This window comes from Procambarus clarkii, chromosome 83 (genome assembly GCF_040958095.1).
Source record: "Procambarus clarkii isolate CNS0578487 chromosome 83, FALCON_Pclarkii_2.0, whole genome shotgun sequence".
NCBI classification, from domain to species: domain Eukaryota; kingdom Metazoa; phylum Arthropoda; class Malacostraca; order Decapoda; family Cambaridae; genus Procambarus; species Procambarus clarkii.
Genome location: NC_091232.1, coordinates 14969649 through 14991012, shown reverse-complemented (window position 1 = coordinate 14991012; position 21364 = coordinate 14969649). Strand labels below are relative to the sequence as shown.

General features: G+C 39.6%; 1 protein-coding gene across 2 annotated transcripts in view; it reads right to left on the bottom strand.

The window, feature by feature from the left end:
- Nucleotides 1-577: 577 nt before the first annotated feature.
- LOC123768775 (neural cell adhesion molecule 1) overlaps nt 578-21364 on the bottom strand; it is a 213303-nt gene continuing 192516 nt past the window's right edge. For both annotated transcript variants that reach the window (XM_045759563.2, XM_045759561.2), the window contains one exon: nt 578-12225. In XM_045759563.2, coding sequence (XP_045615519.1) covers nt 12008-12225 — 218 coding nt within the window. In that variant the 3' untranslated portion in view covers nt 578-12007. The remainder of the gene's footprint in view (nt 12226-21364) is intronic.

Here is a 21364-nt window from a genome sequence, read left to right as displayed (position 1 = left end):
AATAACAACAAAATTCAGCGTTAAAAGTGTTGCCAATATGGACTTGCAATTTATTGTCTTTTCAGCAACAGCAGCTTAATGCCGACGAGTTTCAAATTTAAATGCTTATTTTTTAATTACCTTTGCAATGGTGAATATGCCTTACTAGACAGCAAGAATGAAGGTTTACACTTCATTTGTTCAAAGGAAGGTTTATGTAATTGATTTGAGCAATGGCTGCACCCGTTCATGTCTATCAAGATATTAAATGTGCAAGTGGACTTCATTTTAGCAGTTTAGTTCATTTAACCCACAAATGTGCATGAAAGCACACGACTCATTCTTCTTGTGTGTTTCAAAAGAAAGTACTTCATATTTTACTTAATAATCCTGTTATTTCCCTTGCAAATAGAACCATATCTTTTTGAAGCGGCACGGACGGAGTTTTATGTAATTAATTTAACCATTAGTGACATTAGTTATGCAGCTGGGTACTCTGTAGTTTGTTATTTTATGTGAAACCAAAAAAATGTAATCAAACATTCACTAATTCAAAGCCACTCCTCTCAGATGCATAAAGGGAGAAAAATACAAGATGCACATATCTGGCACTTTTTTAATCGTTTAGCAAAGAGCCAAACATAATATATACATCAAGGGATGACTTGAGCACCTAGAAACTAACTAAACTGAGCCACATACAACTTGTTATGTTTCACAAACCCTTAGTATTTACAAAATAAACCAACTGAATTTTAACACAGCATTATTTATGAAAATGTAAATTAAATTTAGCATTCATATCAGTTCTAATTGTAATTTAATGCTTTCTTTTTTCTGTATCATTTTGGAATACAAAAGTTATTGCAGTTTAATATAATGTAGTAAAATATTTTGAACATGCTGAGGAATGTTTTAAGCTATTGTAATTCCTTTGTAAAGACATTTAAACTGTTTTATACCATTCCATAACAATAATTATATTGTCACCCTGTTAGCTTCTGTCCAGTGTGCTAAGTTTAAGTTTAAAATGCTTAAATAAATGTCTATTTCCCTTGCAAAGTTCTACAAGCTTAAAACCTACACAGAAATAGACACATTCACACACTCTTGAACATGATAAATGTCACTAATAATATCGGTAATAAAAAAATTACATGTAACAGACACTCACACATTATAAAAGCCCATAGAGGCAATCCCCAACTTACAAACGGAATGTATTCTGGAAAGGTGTTCATAAGTGAACTGTTTGGAACTCTGAACCAGATTTTCCATAGGTGCATGCTATTCTGTACTAGTATATGGGAGATGTTTTCCCTGACCATAAAAAATCAACATATATATATATAAATTTAATGGAAAACATAATGGAGTTGTTGAGCTTGTTTGAATATGCTTTTTGATGAATGAAGAATAAATAAGAATAACTGTAAAGGAAGAGGGGAATAAAAAGCAAAGGATCCATAGGAGGGTTAAAAATTTGCAAACCATCTTTAGTCTCATTGGCTACTGTAAATTGCTAAAATTTGTCTTGTCCATGACACAGTATTATCTGCGAAACTCATTCTGAGCTAAATCGACAGTCAACCTGTCACATGATGGATATCTACCAGCAGAATCTGACTGTCTGGAGTTTTCACTTGCACAGTTATTGTTTCCCATGCTCTAGCATCAAAATCTTATTTCTGAAAGGTATAGCCATGACTGTGGCTTAACAAAAATGCATAAAATTCAAAATTATATATTCAGTTTTATTTAAACTATGCTCAGTGGCTCTCCCAAGGCACCATTCTAGTGTTGTGGCCATCCACAAAAACCATTAAAAACTTATTCTGAGCAGTTCTGTTTCCTATGCTGTATGGGCAAAGTTTGCTGAGGAAAATTTTAAGTTCAACCTATCACATGATAGATATTTGACAGCAGATGATGTAAACAGGGAGACTTGGGAGGCTGTTCGTAAGTCAGGGACCCTCCTATACATTCACATGCTAGAACATGTACCATTTGCTTTCAATTAAATGCTTGCAAGACATTTTTCAAGTTAACTACTGACCATGTTTCTGCAATTTTTACATATTGATCAACTATACCACCTAGGTCACAGAATTATACAGCACAGCCTGAAAGGAAGGGCTAACAATCCATTCCATTAAGCTTAAAAAACATCAAATGATTTACAAAAACATGTCTACTTAAACTGAAAATCAAAGTAACTTTTGGCAATAAATTCATAAACTATTTTAATTATACAAATATATTTTTGTCATACTGGGCTAAAAAATCTTAAAAATTACATTCCATTATGTCAGAAATTAACAGACAATATGAAAATGAACTTCAAATTTCAAATTTTTAATTTGTATATATGTTAGGTTACATGTCACAGTATTAAATATTACCCCAAAAATGTAAAATTTAATTCACTTGTTTTATCATCAGGTATGCCTGAAACACTGCACATAATTACTGTAGTTGCTTTATAAAATATACAAATACTGTCCTAAGTAACCACTGCTATCTGATCCTCTGTATTTGTTATCAATAAAATATTATTATTATATTTTTCCTTAGCAGTGTATAACAAAGTAACAACATCTGTAGTTGGCTGGACAATAATAAATATCAATCTAATTCACACTACCATCTAGCATAAGATCAGCCAACTGTTTGTTATATTTCTTAAGTTCACAAACCTACACAGAATAAGTAAAAAATAAATTGGTAGCAATTTCTAAGCGTAATCTCTGCTTAAAAGTTCTCAAGTACTAAACAACTTCCATGTATCATTATTTATTGTTAAAGTTTTAAATTATTATCTTTTTAGGTAAAATAACATCATTTTAGTTATGCTTGTTAAAGGTTAATCTGACATTCAACAACACAGGTGAGTCTGACTGGTATTGTCATCAAAACTAGTGAGTAACTGAGCAATTAGCAGCAATGCAAGGAACTGAATGTTGAGAAGATCAGCAGGAGTGGTGAGGAACTAAATGATATCTTACTCAGCATAATACACAAGTTATTTATAATGAAATTTTTTAAAGTAGGAAAAATAGCAGAGGAACAAAATAACTTTGCACATTCTCTCTTTATAAAGACACTGACCAATCAAAATTACAACAATTGCCTCCTGTGGAGTAAATTCACACATACACAAAATAAATAATCTATTGCAGTATGTACATTTAAGGAAAATACACTTATCATTGCACATGCAATAGTTTAGAATATCAAGAAAACAAAAATAAAGTAAAGGGTAAGGAGTGAAAAATTTGAGCTTGGTAATAATCAGCAAATGTCTTGTACAGTTGGCTTTGCTCTCGACTCGCAATCGGGGATTCTGGTTTCAGTGACACACAAATGGTTGGGCACATTTCCTTTCACCTAATGCAGTAAATAAGCACCCAGGAGTTAGGCAACTGTTGTGGGGTTGCATCCTGAATTGAGTCAGTTGTTTGACCTTGGTGGGACCTTGATAGAAGCCTTAAATATATATATACTCAGACTCTGTGTCCATGACAAAACAAATAATTATAAATTATATTCTGTATTCAAATACAAATGGGTGTTCATTTACATCACAGGAGGGTTATAGATATATCCAATATATGCAGCATACAAGAGTGAACAATTTCTTTTTTTTTTCAATATGCAGTGACACTTTAAAACTGGTTATTTTTTTAAGATTTAGTTTAAAATCATACATGGAATATCTAAAATCATTGAGAAAAATAATATATCAGAGGTCGGTCAGTGGTTAGATAAAGCTCAGTCCTTCTAAGACTTACCACAGCAAAACACAATAGAAGTAGGCTAAATACATAATAAGCACAACATTTCACTAACATTGTATACAAGATTTAAGTTAATCTAATTAAGATCCAACCAAAATTAATTTGCAACATTTTACAATGAAAAAATCAGCATTGAATGTAATGAAATGGCAGTTTCTGGGTGAGCCCCGGATGCTTCCTGAAGCTATCCCACTGATATAGTGCTATCCCATTTGAGGTCATCAGTCACAGAGTTCTTGTTGCCTACGGAGCACTAGAACCTGGTCCCCCTCAGAGATGTGCAGAGAGCAATGGCCTATATAAACACTATAAAGCATATCATACTTCTCATCAACCAGGAAAGGAGCTCAGAAAGGTAGGCAAAACAGACAGACTACAATCTAATTAGAATTGCGACCTCCATCCTCAAAAGAGCAAAAGAACTCCCCCATAAAGAAAACAAACAAGCAACACTTCATCCAACTAACCTCCTGCTTGTTAGTGCCACCCCCTCCCCCTCTACAGGGGGAGGTGGCCTGGGACAGCCTGGCTCCTCACCCCTCAGTTCTCCCAGAGTTCTTCTCCTGTTCTCCTCACCCCCCCCCATCCTTAAACTGCGCATGGCATACATATATGACAGGAATAACGTGTTCCACCATGCGCTTGGCATACATATGCGATGTAGGGTGCCGGCCACAATTCAAATGGCCCGCGGTGTAAAGGGGTCACTTATATTGTAGCCAGGGGCAATTGTAAATAGAAGCCATCTTGAAAAAAATTAAGTGCAGGCACCCTTTGTCTTACAGGCCTTATAGTTACCGACCAGACGCAATGGTGAGCACATCCCAATCAAGTGTCTGACCTCTCTCAGCGCACCGCTCCATGCAGTCATCGACCGAAAACGAAATTAGCACTTCCGCCTTTGACAATAAAGATGTGGGGATTACAGATCTGGGGATTCCAGACCCTGATACTGGTGATGAAATGTGTGAAATGGACTTCACTGCATATTTTGATGAGCCACTCATGGAACATATTGTTCACAAAATGAACAGATATGAGGCTGATCTCATTGAAGGTGAGGATGTATCGGAATTTTCACGATTATAGCATTGGAAAGAGACGACTGTAGGTGAACTGTATGTATTTTCTGCCATGTGTATGCTGTTGAAACATTATGTGACACACGTAATATCCCATTATTGGAGCAAAGACAACACAGTTCCAATACCATTGTTCAGGAAATATATGTCTCGAGACCGATTTTTGGTACTCCTACGGTGTCTTCATTTTGCAAATAATGCAGACGAGAGGCAGAATGATAGGCTTTGGAATGTGAAGCACATGCTAAATGAGCTAATTAGAAAGTTCAGAGATTTTTCCGTACCAGCTCAGAAGCTGGTTATTGATGAATCCCTTGTGTTTCTCAAAGGATGTGCTCCCTTCAAGCAGTATATTCCCCTCAAAATGGCACTGATTTGGATTGAAATTCTTCTGTGACTGTGAATCAGGAATGATGTTACACATGATACTGTATTCGGCTACAAATGTAGACATTCTTGGTTATGACAAACATGGCTTCTTGGGTAGTGTGGTGAAGGCACTGCTTGCACCATATCTGAACAAGGGCCACATATTTTACACAGATAACTATTATAACAGTCCCTTGCTAACCAGGTGCTTGCTTAACCCTTCCACTGCTTAGGGGTCCTGAGGACATTTACACCCCTTTGCACAAGAAAAAAAAAATTAAAAAAATTTTGTTCGTCTTCTAAACATGTTAATTTGTGTCCCCTGAGCACGGGAAAAATAATAAAAAATTCTATTGTACATACCAATGACACAATTGAGCCGACAAGTTGGCCGATGATGTCATAGAACGTGAGTGCTCGAGGGTGCTGCGTCAGGCAGCCGTCACTCACAGCCGCTCAGGCGGCCCGAGTTGCCGCGAATTTATTTTCGCGGAATTATTTACAGTATTCTTGGGTCATTTTACACAATTTTTTTTCGCTAGTATTGTTCCAATTATTACCACTGGACGCTGTATTATAATAAAAATGGTATAAACTCACTAGGCGCTCACATATTAGTGTCACAAGTATGCCCACCAAATTGGTATAATTTACAGGAAATATTCAATGTATTTGTTTCTTTTTTCAATATAAACACAAAAATTAACTTGATATGTACATTTATTTACAAAAGAATTACACATTTAGTAGTCCTGGAGACTGTGATACTGTGTGAAACAGTCGATATGGCACAGAGGGACAGCACACGTTTCGCACTATGTCAACACCAATTTACGTTTCTGTGACCTCAATTTGGTACTGGAACACACAACACACCAATGCTGGCCTGCTGCACAAGCTCCAGTTGGTGGTAATTTCTTGATTTGGTGTATCAGAAAGGCCTCCCTGTAAGCGAGCCTGGGTGCAGGAGCATGGTTCAGTATTGGGTCTCGAATGGGTCTTTGTATGCCAGGTGTGTCCCTGCAAAATTTACCTAGTAACTGTTTAAACGAACGGAAATATGGTTTCCTACTTGTTTTCACAAGAAACATGTTGTAATTGTTCAGCATTGTTACGTCAATAAGGTGGAAAATCATTTTCTTTGTCCACTTCACCGTTTTCCATACACACTCTACAGCACCCACCATCATGTCACATTTATCAACTAAACATATGTTGATGTGGTAGTCCATCACACAATCTGGCTTATATATTATTTGCTTTGTTGTTCTGTTCACCTTGCCACTGTCCACCATTGTACCAGGGTGAATGGTGGTCAACATGTTCACTTCACGTCTGTCTTTCCACTGCACTGAAAGCATTGCACCACTTTTTCTTACCTCACAATCACCTACTTGCATAGCAGTGTCAAACACAGGCATTTCCTTTCGTTTTGGCTTTACTGTTCCACACACTCCAGTCTTATTATCAAGCAAGAATTTTGTTAACAAGGGACTGGTATAATAGTTATGTGTACAATATGTGGCCCTTGTTCAGATATGGTGCAAGCAGTGCCTTCACCACACTACCTGAGAAGCCATGTTCGTCATTAGCAGGAATATCTACATTTGTGGCTGAATAAAGTATCATGTGTAACACCATTCCTGATTCACAGTCACAGAGCACAAAGAATTTCAGTCCAAATCGGTGACGTTTTGAGGGAATATACCACTTGAAGGCAGCATGTCCTTTGAAAAGCACAAGGGATTCATCAATAACCAGCTTCTGAGCTGGTACGTAGTAATCTCGGAACTTTCCAATCAGGTCATTTAGCACGTGCCTCACCTTCCAAAGCCTATCATCCTGTCTCTCGTCTGCATTATTTGCAAAATGAAGGCACCATAGGATCAACAGAAATCTCTCTCGGGACATATATTTCCCGAACAATGGTGTTGGAACAGCATTGTCTTTGCTCCAATAATCTGAAATTACGTGTTTCACACAATGTTTCATCAACATGCAAATTGCGAAAAACACATACAGTTCACCAACAGTTGTCTCTTTCCAACGCTGTAGTCGTGAAAATTCTAATAATTCCTCACCTTCAATGAGATCGGCCGCAAGTCTGTTCGTTTCATGAACAATGTGTTCCATGACCGGCTCATCAAAATATGCAGTAAAAAAGTCCATTTCACACATTTCATCACCAGTACCAGGGAAAAGATCCGTAATTCCCACATCTCGGTTGTCAGAGTCGGGAATTTGTGATACAAAATCTTCCCCATCACTCCACACAAACAAACCTGCTGCCATCCGAGAGCCATTAGCTGCACCACGGCGAGGAATCTGGGGACCAGGAGCTGAAGCAGGCATTGCAACAGTAGGGGCAGGAAGGGTAGATGAGGAAAAAGATTTGGAACATGAGGGAATTTGTTCCTCATTGTCGCCATATTGTTCCATGCGGCGGCGCTTGGCTGGGCGGGTAGCTAATGCGGCGAAACTTGTACTGGTACTAGCAGCCGGGGTAAAACTATTCTCCGATTCTTCATCACTAAAACCTGAGAAAGATTCACCTGTTTCAGACTCGTCGATCATATCATCAACATGCAATGGAACAGATGAACGACGTGCTTGGGTGCGAGGTGGTGTTGAGTAGTAGCGGGTAACTCGTATGGCATCCTCACCCTCGTGGCACCAACATGTTCACCCTCACTATCCGTTGTTTCTATTTCCTCAGGCTGTGTATAATCCTCATCTATATCCGAGTCGTCAATATTAGATTCGTCAACATCCTTGAACAATTCATTTGCAATTTCATCTTCGGTCAAAGACTGCGCAGCGCGTGCGCTGAGCGAGGTCGCACGCTGGGTCGTGATGCGCTCGCCATGGTGTCTGGCCACTAACTAAGGCCTGTGAAACAAAGGAGTCCTGCTCTAGATTTTTTTTCAAGATGGCGTCTGTTTACAATCGCCCCTGGCTACGGTATGGGTGACCCCTTTACACCGCGGGACATTTGAATCGTGCCTGGCACCCTTTGGCGTATATATACTCCATGCGCACGGTGGGACATGTTACTCATGGCGTATATATACGCCATGCGCAGTTTAAGGGTTAATAATAGAACTGGAGTGTGTGGCACTCCCACACCCAGGCTTACTTACAGGGAGGCTTGTCTGGTACACCAAATCCAGAAATTACCACCAACTGGAGTGCGTGCAGTAGGCCAATGTTGGTGCATTGTGTGTAACACCACACAAATGAGGCCACAAAAACTGTTTCGCACAGTATCACAGTATCCAGGACTACTAAATGTCCAATACTTGTGTAAAAAATGTTCATATTGAGAAAATGAGTGTATATAAAAAAAATAAATGTCTTTTTCCTGTAAAATAAAATATTTTGGTGTGCATACTCATGACACTAATATGTGAGTGCGTAGTGAATTTATAGCAGCTGTATTATAATACAACATCAAGTGACAATAATTGGAACAATCCTAGAGAAAAAAATAGCTGTAAAATGTGCCATAGATACTGTAAATAATGCAGCGGAAATAAATTCGCGGCAACTTGTGACTCTTGAATGTCGAGCGCGAAGGCTCCCTGATGCATCATGCTCGAACGATTATATTCCGTGACATTATCGGTAAAACTTGTCTGCTCATTTACGTCATTAGTAAGTACAATGGAATTTTTTATATTATTTTTCCTGTACTCAGGGAACACAAATGAACATTCTTAGAAGACAAAAAAAAAATAAAAGATTTGTTTTCTTGCACATGGAGGTGTTAAAGCCTTAAAGACCCCATAGCAGCTTAAGGGTTAATGATGAAAGCCGCCGACTGGAGAGAGAGAGGGAGGAGGGAGGAGAGCCTCCAGGGCTCTGGAAACGTCCAGAAATGGACGTTTCATTACATTCAATGCTGGTTTTCTGTGGGGAGCCCCCGTCAGCTCACTGAAGCTAAGTACCAAAAGAGAAGGAAAAACAGGGACATACCAAGAGAGGCAGCAGTGCTGCAGACCTCAATACAAGGAAGAGACAGACAGCTGCAACAGGTGCCCTAAAGCAACATAAAGCCACAGAGAGCCCAGGACATTCATGAGATATCTGTGGCCAGGACCCTGTTTGACCTCCAACCCCCCATCCCCAGCGAATATTGTCCCCAAGATATATTACCAAAGACAGGTGAAAAGAGTGGCAAGCTTCTGAACATAATGGGCATGAGGTCTCACAGGCTGGTGAGACTTAAGGCCACAGCAGACAACCCAAGACACAAGAGCCCTGGAACAGGGAAACTGGAGCAACCCAGAGTGCGTCTACTGATGCAGAACCGGTGGCCCGCAGGTAGCAGCGCCACTGGATATTGCATGTGATGCACCCCCTGGCCTAACCAACCAAGCATTCACAATCAACTGACCCCTCCAGAAGCCCGCCGTTTCATTCGATGCGAGAAAAGAAGATGCGAGAAAAGGAGCCGGCTGCAAATGAACAAAACAACCACCAGGACCAAACAAACAAAACCCCCACACTGGAATAGAGCATGAAGTTCCACAACCCAACCCCCAGAGGCCAAAGCCAACAAACAAAGCACACCAGAAGCAATCACGAACCAAAGGAGTCGCCACAAACCGAGAAGAGTAAAAGGAAAGAACCCAGTCCAGAAACTAAGAAGGCTCAGGTGGCGTAAGGGCAGACTGATGGTGAAAAATGTACAAGACAGTTTACGGAACAAGGAGGAAAAAACATTCACCCCGAATGCAAGCCGCAGAAGCTCCACCAACTCCGCTCGACAAGAAGTGACAGTACTCACCATGAGATACCAATCCAGGAAAAGCCAAGAAAGAGAAAGGGCAAGACCAACCTATCCGACACCGACAAAACCTGACAAAGAGAAAAAAAAATGGCATAAAGCCCGTCAAGAAACTTCGGGACTGTTGCTGAGAAGAAGACCGCAAGTGGGACACCATCAAAGAAGCCACCTGATCACCATACAAATGGCAATACACATGTGTCAGAAATACCAGCCACGTATTGCAGAGGAGGAAGTTGAACCAGCAAGGTATTTCAATTAGAACCAGCAAGGCGGTGACACGGAAAAATGCCAGGGTTCAGACACCGAGTAAGCAGCGCCTGAAACCAAGGTTAGGCTAGGCCACCATGGGACCAGCAAAAGGAGCCTTCTCCCAATGGGATTCTAGCTGAGACAGAACCAGCTGAACCAACAGAAAGAGGAACATAAGTTCCACCTCAACCAGTTTTTTTTAACCTGTTAAAAAGCTGCTCCCCCTGTCGGGGGCAGGGGGTGGCACTAACGAGCGAAGGGCTAGTTGGACAAAGTGTTGCTTGTTTGTTTTCTTTCTGCAGAAGTTCTTTCACTCTTTTGAGGATGTAGGTCGCAATTCTAACCAGACTGTGGTCTGTTTTGTTGAGCCTATGTTTCTGGGTGCCTTCTCTGGTCGATGACAAGTATGATATACCTGTACTTTAAATGTAGTATTCATAGGTCATTGCTACCTGTGCCTCCCTGAGATAGGGCAAAGTTCTGGTGCTGGTCTCCAGTAGTCAACAAGAACTTTATGGCTGATGACCTCAAATAGGATAGCACTATATCTCTGGGATAGCTTCAGGGAGCCGATGGGGCTTCCACAAAGAAAGAGTTGAGAGTTACATACCCACACATGAAAAGTATCAATATTAGCTATTACAGATCCATCCAATAGAAGCTTCAGATCAGAGAAAAACATTAATTTCTCTTTCTTCACTGCACTTTGTGCCTAATATTCACAGCAGTCTATGAATCCAAGTTTAGTTTAATTAGCTGCTATGCTACAAATAGGAGAACTTGGCAATCATTTAAAATAACTACAAATATTTACATTTTCTTGCAGCTTTCAAGTTACACATCTTAAGAAAATGGCTTACAATTCCTGATATATCTAAACCAGGTTACACGTATGGCCAGTAATTAGGAGGTATTATGATAAGCAATGCCCGAGACATCACAGTTCATAAAATTATTACTCTCCCGGTCTGTTGGTAGATATATGTACAGTACTGTAAAATATACTTTATCTAGATAAACATTGGAAAGTTAGTAGAAACCTACACACTGTACTGTAATATATGATTTAGTGAACATATCTGGATATGTTCACTAAATCATTTGTGTTAATTGTATACAAACAAATTATTTGGTGTCTGACTTTGGTTTCAGTTAGTGTTGCAGGAAATTCATTATTTACAGTATGATCTAATGATACTTCAATGAATTTAGTTTCCATGACTTTCTTTGTGTGCTAAAAATGTTTATGGTGCATTAGATCACCATTGCTGAGAAGTAACAAATATTCACAGTCAAAACAGTGATACCACAGTATATAATACAAAATATATTGAGGGTCAATAATAATCTGTTTTAAAAGCTTTTTTACACTGTAGGAAAGGAGAAAACTGATCACAAATGAAAGGGGAAAATATAAATAAACTAAATAGTGAATAAATGTATGAACTGTCACTTAAACATAATTTAGGCATTTTCCAGACAATTATTTGTCAATTTCATACCAAGTATCATTAGGTGGATCTAAATGGCAGTCACCATTAAATTGTTATATTTTAATTGATGCCTGATAGTGCAAGCATAATACTATTTCAGCTTATATTTGGATCGTAGGTTTCCTAAAATTCATTATATTATATTATTACTTTTATCTAAAATATGTAAATACTGACAAAATGACTAAAAAGTCATAATTTTCTCAAGTTAACAAAAAGCTACAACATTCTCTCTGAATGTGATGTTCACAAGAGGATAGCAGAGAAAGCAAGAGAAAATAAGATGGCAGCAGAAGAAGACCCAAGGGCAATAGAGGAACCAGAGTGGATAGTTTCAGCCTGAACCTTCTTGGTCTTCTCCATAACTTCACTAGAGAAATCAGAGTAGCCAGCAGCATTCTTGGCTGACGCCCGCAGTACATACAATGTGTCATCAGTCAAACTGTTGATGATGTAGCTATCCCCTGTATAGGGAAAAGAAACCATTTAATAAGAGACACTTTAAGGAGAAAAGTAAGCATAACCTTTACTACCCAACTTATTAAACAAATACTATAAATTCTATTAAAAAATACTTTGTTTACATTTCCGAATTATATATTATTATGGGTGATCACAGGTTGTTATTTTTCTAAGCAGGAAAGAGTGTGTTTGTATGGCATCCTTTTTATCTCAGTCCTGCATTTTGTGGTAAAGTTTACTTTGCAAATTCGATCTCATAAACCAAAACAAATGTAAATGACTACCTCTCTGCCAGCTATCCTGAGTCTCTGTGCCTATCCATATTCTTCAGATGTTAAGGATAATGATTTTACTTAAAACTAAATCAAGTAACCTTTTCAAGATACCAACCCAAATTAAAAAAAATATATATCTCCTGCCATAGCACTGCTCTATAACAAACATTCTTTTAAATGAAACAAATATTCTTTGAAATGCTAGAGTAATCAAAGTCCACGAAAGTGGTGATCTCACTGAAAACAAAAATTTTCAATCACAATCGACTTGATAATGGTCTTGGACGGACCAAAACGTTGTCATCTCTTCACTTTCTAGTGTTAGGTTTGGTCAACTTTTTCAGTCACGTTATTGTGACTCATCATCTGCATTTTCAGTCAATATGAATCCTGTCCAGATTATCTAAAATATTTGAAAAACAATTAGATCCTGTGTAACAAATTTACTTAATTTCTATGATAGAGCCACAGTGATTTTACAGGAAAAAAAAAAAGATCGCTGGATTGACCACATTTATCTGGACCCCAAAAGACTAGCATTGAATGTAATGAAATGCCATTTTCTGGGTGAGACCCGGAGGCTCCCCGGAGCTAACTGGGCTTATTTGAATGCATTAGACCCTTGTATTAGTCTAAGCAAATAGAGTTCTAGGCCTACTAGGGACCTCGAGCCAGAACCTGGTCCCCTCAGAGAGGCACGAGGAGCAATGGCCTATAGAAGCCCTCGTGTGGTAGGAAGCATTCTATGTTTGCCATTGACTGGGGTCAGGCTCCCAGAAAGGTAAGTGCTCCAAAACAAACCGATGGAACAGGGAAGAAGGAAAACCGGGTCAACCCAAAACGCGTCCTCAGTCACAGAGGCCGTGGTGCACAAGTAATGGCGGAAAGCCGTGACCGAACACAACACATGATGCACTCCCGACCGAACCAGCCAAGCTTCAACAACCCAAGGACTCCTCAGGAAGGCAGCAGTCTCATTCTTCACCAGTAAAGAAGAAGACAAATACAAATCTACCACCAGGATCAGAAGAGCAGAAACCCCTGCACTGGAGAAGAGCATGATGCTCTCTGACCTGACCCCCCCCCCCCCCCAGGCCAATGCCAACAAGAAAAGAGTCTTGGAGAAACAATCCTGAACCGAAGGGGCCCACCACAAACCGAGGGAGAGAGAGAAAAGAGAGCACCCGATCCAAGGTCCAGGACAGCTCAGACAGTGTCTGAGTAGTCCTGGACCTTGGATTGGGTGCTCTCTTTTCTCTCTCTCCCTCGGTTTGTGGTGGGCCCCTTCGGTTCAGGATTGTTTCTCCAAGACTCTTTTCTTGTTGGCATTGGCCTGGGGGGGGGGGGGGTCAGGTCAGAGAGCATCATGCTCTTCTCCAGTGCAGGGGTTTCTGCTCTTCTGATCCTGGTGGTAGATTTGTATTTGTCTTCTTCTTTACTGGTGAAGAATGAGACTGTTGCCTTCCTGAGGAGTCCTTGGGTTGTTGAAGCTTGGCTGGTTCGGTCGGGAGTGCATCATGTGTTGTGTCCGGTCACGGCTTTCCGCCATTACTTGTGCACCACGGCCTCTGTGACTGAGGACGCATTTTGGGTTGACCCGGTTTTCCTTCTTCCCTGTTCCATCAGTTTGTTTTGGAGCACTTACCTTTCTGGGAGCCTGACCCCAGTCAATGGCAAACATAGAATGCTTCCAACCACACGAGGGCTTCTATAGGCCATTGCTCCTCGTGCCTCTCTGAGGGGACCAGGTTCTGGCTCGAGGTCATGAGCAGGCCGGAGGTGAAGCAACGCCCAAGACAGCTTGCAGATCAGTGATCTCGTATCATGCAGCACTGGAGGAGTCGCTGCAGCTTGCCTTTGGCATTGATGTTATGTCTGCACATTTCTGCAAGCTGTCTCGGGCGTTGTTTCACCTCCGGCCTGCTCATGCACCCGTCTGAGCCATCCTGATCCTTGGATCAGGTGCTCTCTTTTCTTTCTTCCCCCTCATTTATGGTGGCCCCTTCGGTTCAGGATTGTTTCTCCAAAGCTCTTTTCTTGTTGGCATTGGCCTCTAGGGGTCAGGTTGTTCAGGGTCTGCAGCTCTCCCCTTCCCCGGGAGGGGGAAGGGGAGAGCTGCGCAGACATGCGGCGTTGCTTGTGTGACATCATGCTTATTTGCTCGTTTTTCCTTTGGGGAGTTCTGTCCACTCATTGGCGATTTTTGTTGTTTTAAGCAGAATAGGGGTTTATTTTGTGGCGCTTACCTTTCTGGAGGCCTGTCCCGGTTGATGACAGATATAGAATGCTCCAAATCACATGTGCATTTCTATGGGCCATTGCTCCTCGTGCCTCTATGAGGGGGAAAGGTTCTGGCTCGTGGTCCCTGGTAGGCCTAGAATTTCACGCACATTGACTGATGCAAAATAGTTAGGGTATCCATATTAGCCTGAATAGCTCCAGGGAGCGTCTGGGACTCACCCAGAAAATGGTGTTTCATTACATTCAAAGTTGAGTTTTTATAGATGGTGTCTATTTACAAGAGCCCTGAGGAAGCTGATGTGAACCCCATCCCATGTAGCCGCAGGAATTTTGAATGGAACGTGAAAAATACAAATACCCAGAGGCACGTAGCGCACCCTAGACATGGGCCTGCAGGCACGTTGTGCAGTTAAAGGGTTAAAATCAGATATTATGTACATCTCCCTGCCCTGGTAACACACTATTACTCTCTCATCTTTTCTTATCTAAATTATGGTATTTGTGCTTAGGGTTTTACTACCCAAAATTATCTACATCCTCTAATTACTTAACACAAATCAGCTATTAGAACATTAACCCTTAAACTGCGCAACACATCATATGCAGGGTTGAGTAACTTGCAATAAATTGCGCATCGTATCATATGACGCGATGGAGAACTACGCAAGATTTAAATGGCCCGCGGATACACAGGGTTTACCTCACCTTCATCAGGGCTCTTGTAAACAGACACCATTAAAAAAAAAATCGTGGGCCACATTCCCAGGTGAGAGGGCCTCAGTAATGAGTGAACCACCAAGGCTGGCGCACGTAGCATGAGCTCACAGCACTGCTGACCAGCTTGTGACCACAGAATCGCCTAAAAATGCCATAATATATATGTACATGCTATTATTTAGTGATGATAGTAATACAGAAGACCCCTGACTGTAATAAAAATTACTAGGATTCTGATAATAGCAGGATTGTTGTGATAATTAGCACTGTAGTGGGAAGAGTAATCTTGGTGGGGATGGAGGTAGCATTATCTGCTGACTCTGTGTGACCACCTTTTACTGTCTGGACTCACTATACCAGCTTAGTTGTTCGCTATGGTGAACAAAACATGTAGATACTTATATATAACGTCTGTATATAGTGAATAAGAGCAAAAACAGTATGGTGGGAGGAGAATGGTGGCGAGTAGGGTGAGGTGACGGAGGGAGCAAGTGACAGCCAGTGGCGGACTGCCATTTCCTGCCACTGCCGCTCAGCATACCAACTTAGTGGTTCGTTATGGTGAACACAAATGTAGATACTCATATATAATGTGTGTGTATATATAGTATAATAACAGCAAAAGGAGTGTGGGGGAGAAGCAATTTTGGTGAGGGAGGGAGGAAGGGAATCCAGGTAGCATTACTGTGTGTGGTAGCCACTCTTGTTTTGCACACCATATTAGCTTAGTGGTTCACTATGGTGAACACATATGTACATGAGTATATGCAATGTGTGTATATAGTGTAATAACAGCAACAGGAGTATGTTGGGAGGAGCCATTTTGATGTAGATACGTATACATAACATGTGTAAATAGTGTAATAAAAACAATAACAGTATGGTGGGAGGAGCAATATTGGCAAGTAAGGTGTAAGGTGTAAGGAGTGAGATATTGGAGAAGTGAGGGAGGACTGGCTGGGTGTGGCAGCTCACACTTGCGGAGTTCTGAGTGTGTTGATGGTGAATGTATATAGTGTGTGATAATGTATAGTGTGTAAATATATTGCAAATATACATAAATGAACATGAAACATTGGATATATGAGCAATATATGTGGACACATTTGTGACACATATAACACAGTGTCTTGGGACAGTACAGATGTTCTACTGCTATAATATTGTGTATGTGTTCATTATACATAGGATTGGCAAGAAAAAAAAATGTATTTGGAAATGGACGCAAAAAAACAACAAAAAAATATTTGTGGCAACTCGTGCATGTTGAAGCTGGAGGGCGACTGGCTTCGGGAGTATACGCCACAAGCGACCACCATATCGTGACATTGCACGCCATTTTTCAGACCCCATTGCGGCCAAAGTAAGTACAATTTCGATTTTTTTTACATATCTGTGATCAGGGAAAAGGTATTTAACATTTTTAAAAACCAAAACAAAATTTTCCCAAGAATTTATTTCCTGCACATAGGGGAGGTGCTGTATTTAGAAGGCGAGGAGCACAATGATTAAATGTTGAAAAACAGCCTAGAACTTTATGAGACATACAAATTAACTATATGGCGATACAAGTGTGTATGAAAAACTATTGGAAGCGGGGTGTTGGACACAGATGCGCTAGCAAATTCGTGGGGCTGTTGTGGCCAGGCTGAAGTGTAGGCCAGTTGTTGCTTGCGTGACGGGTGATGGTCTCCTACAGTAACGATAAGTACATTGTTCTCATACATGCTATGGCGGTGCTTTTTTCTCTTGTGTTAGTGATAGGCCATTTTATACTAAGTTTGCTTATAGAACCCTGTGTGAAGGTGGTGTTTTGTGTGATTTTGATTCATTCACTCAGATTTCTGTGACACGTGGTCTATACCCCATCAACCTTGGTACCTATTTGTAAAATGTTTAAGTGCCAGGAATTTGTGTAAGGTTAAAATCCCATGTTACCTTTCTAGCTCACCAAGGAAGTGTATAATAGCGTGGTGATCTTAATCCCCAATATGCATGGATCCAATGATCAATTCATCCCTCGAGTTATGTTTGCTGAAAAGCGTCCCTCTGAATCTTAACAAATTTTATAACATAACAGAGAGTCCCATATTTATTCAGTATAAAATAATCCTGTGTTGCTCAATAAAACTCAGTTGTGAATCTATATCCCAAGGTTCTCTCATGGTGCGCGGTGCTTTGTGAGCGCTTTGGCCTGAGTTTGTATCATGGCCGGGGGGATAGAAGGACCGGCCCAAAACACTATGCGTGCTAGTGACTTTACAAGAATTTAAGAACTCCTTTATATGTATGTGTGTATAATATATATATATGTAATATATATATATATATATATATATATATATATATATATATATATATATATATATATATATATATATATATATATATATATATATATATATATATGTCGTACCTAGTAGCCAGAATGCACTTCTGGGCCTACTATGCAAGGCCCGATTTGCCTAATAAGCCAAGTTTTCCTGAATTATTATATTTTCTCTAATTTTTTTCTTATGAAATGATAAAGCTACCCGTTTCATTATGTATGAGGTAATTTTTTTTTATTGGAGTTAAAATTAACGTAGATATATGACCGAACCTAACCAACCCTACCTAACCTAACCTAACCTATCTCTGTAGGTTAGGTTCGGTTAGGTAGCCGAAAACGTTAGGTTAGGTTAGGTTAGGTTAGGTAGTGGAAAAGCAATTAATTCATGAAAACTTGGCTTATTAGGCAAATTGGGCCTTGCATAGTAGGCTGAGAAGTGCGTTCTGGCTACTAGGTACGACATTATATATATATATATATATATATATATATATATATATATATATATATATATATATATATATATATATATATATATATACATATATATATATATATATATATATTAGTATATTTTGGTAGCAGTCTTTCCTGTAGACATATATAATTAAATATGACCGAAAAAGTAAGATTAATAATTCTAACACGAATTTTCTCAATCTTTCGTACATTTCTTTTCACTGTTGGAGGTAATTCAAAAATCAATTCTCCAAAATTCATTTTTATTTCTAGTCTGACGCGACACTTGAGCGCGTTTCGTAAAACTTATTACATTTTCAAAGACTTTACACATACACAACTGAATAGAACTTACATATCTTCGATTTGTTTATATCTACATTTGAGTGAGGTGGATGGGGTGAGGTGGTATTTAATAGGGTATTAATTTCATCAACACAAGACAGAACAAGAAACAATGGGTATTGAAATGGAAGTGATTGTAGTAAGCCTATTGGTCCATATTTCTTGATGCTTCTATATTGGAGCGGAGTTTTGAGGTGGGTAGAATATAGTTGTGCATTAATTGGCTGTTGATTGCTGGTGTTGACTTCTTAATGTGCAGTGCCTCACAAACGTCAAGCCGTCTGCTATCGCTGTACCTATCGATGATTTCTGTGTTGTTTACTAGGATTTCTCTGGCGATGGTTTGGTTGTGGGAAGAGATTATATGTTCCTTAATGGAGCCCTCTTGCTTATGCATCGTTAAACGCCTAGAAAGAGATGTTGTTGTCTTGCCTATATACTGGTTTTTTTGGAGCTTACAGTCCCCAAGTGGGCATTTGAAGGCATAGACGACGTTGGTCTCTTTTAAAGCGTTCTGCTTTGTGTCTGGAGAGTTTCTCATGAGTAGGCTGGCCGTTTTTCTGGTTTTATAGTAAATCGTCAGTTGTATCCTCTGATTTTTGTCTGTAGGGATAACGTTTCTATTAACAATATCTTTCAGGACCCTTTCCTCCGTTTTATGAGCTGTGGAAAAGAAGTTCCACAGCTATATAATATATTATATATATATATATATATATATATATATATATATATATATATATACAGTGGAACCTCTATTAACGAGTTTAATCCGTTCTGGCACCGAGCTCGTTACCTGGAAAACTCGTCTTTGGAAACAAATTTCCCCATTTAAAATAAAGGAAATAAATTTAATCCGTTCCACTCCCAAAAACATCCATACTTGTATGACTTTTTTTTATGTAAATATAATATTGCATATGTAAATATAAATGTTTTGTTGTAGTGTTTTAATATTTACTTTACCTTATGAAGAGTTGTTGATGGCTTCAGGGAGACGATGGGGAGGTGGGAAGGATGAGAGGGGTTATGGTGTGGAAGGAGAATCCACCTCTGAGTCAGGCGGACTCTCTCTTCTTGGGAATTTCACCCAAATTTCATTTCAAATGTCACACAAGGATGCGTTAGACCAGCACCAAATAAAAAACTATGTTGATTACACTCGTTGTGTCAACAATATAATAGTCTTACCACGAAGATACAATACAATGCCGTTTTCTCAAATAGGCAATGTGGTTATTAAAGAAAACGGAAATTTCATGGCAAACATGTATACAATCCCCAAGTCGATCGGATAAGAATTGGATTTTATAGAAATATTTGCTCAAATGATACTTGAGCGCGGTGTTTGGGTGCATTCAAGAGAAAAAAGTGTCACGTTCAAGCGACATATACCTGCGAAAGTGATAACACTTTCATAAAGTGTTATCACAAAGTGATAAATTAATTAAACATTTTCACACACCGGGTTCTCACTGCTTTATCAGGGCAGCTTTTCCAAGAATGCGTTCACCTTTTCAAACATTCCAAACACTTCCCTGATCTCAGTGGAAGAGGCAGCATCCTCCCTTACCTCCTCATTCCCTTACTAATGGTGTAAATTGTTGATGAGGACCTGCCATACTTCCTTGTGAGATCAATCACACAGACACCACACTCATGCTTTGCTATAATTTCCTTCTTTAAATCCACAGTAATTGTGTCTTTCTTTCTCTTGACAACACTATCTTTAGCAAGCAGCTTCTTTGGAGACATCGTGTGTTACAAATTGTAGTCGCAAAACCACTAAAAACCCAAAGTAAAGCTCAAATATATCCAGAGGGATGCTTGTCGTGTGAGATACAACAACAACACTGGCGTCGGAGGCGTCCGAGAATTTGCGAGAACCCGCGAGACGCTAGGAAGCACCATGTGGTTTCACTCGTTAATAGAGGCGAGCTCGTCAATAGAGACAAATTTGCTGCGAGTGGCTTGCTCGTTACTGGAAAAACTCGTTAATAGAGCCACTCGTTAATAGAGGTTCCACTGTATATATATAAATAAATAATATATTTATTTATTTATTTTGGTAGCAGTCTTTCTTGTAAACATATGTTGTTAAATATGACCGAAAAAGTAAGATTAATATTTCTAACACGGATTTTCTCAATATTTCTTATGTTTCTTTTTACTGTCGATGGTAATTGAAAAATTCAATTCTCCAAAATTAATTTTTATTTCTAGTTTGACGCGACGCTTGAATGCATTTCGTAATAACTTATTACATTTTCAAAGACTTTAGTTTACACACAAACAACTGTAACCTGAAAACAGAGTTTTACTTAATGTTAACATTGAACAGCTTGTCTTATATACAGTACTTGCATTTGGGTGAGGTGATATGTTCAAACAGTTTTGGATGAGGTACATAAACTTTTGACCAACACAAGACAGAACACGGTGCAATGGGTATAAGTAAGTAATTATCAAAAGAAGGCACCAAACCGGGAAGGCTATGTAGCACCATCAAATACGCAAAATAATCAGAGGGCGCTAAATATCACCAAGGATGCCAATACGAGAACAAAAACGCATAAGGCGAACGATATCAAAAGTATCCGAGTCACCAAGAATTCTATCGAGGGACAGGTGACCGCGAGGGGCGGTCGGAAAGCAAGACACACGCTCGTCCTGGAAGTCAGGACATTCAAGAAGGACATGCACGACCGTAAGAGGGACAATGCAACTAGGACAATAAGGAGCAGGGCGGCGCTCCATCAAGTGACCATGGGT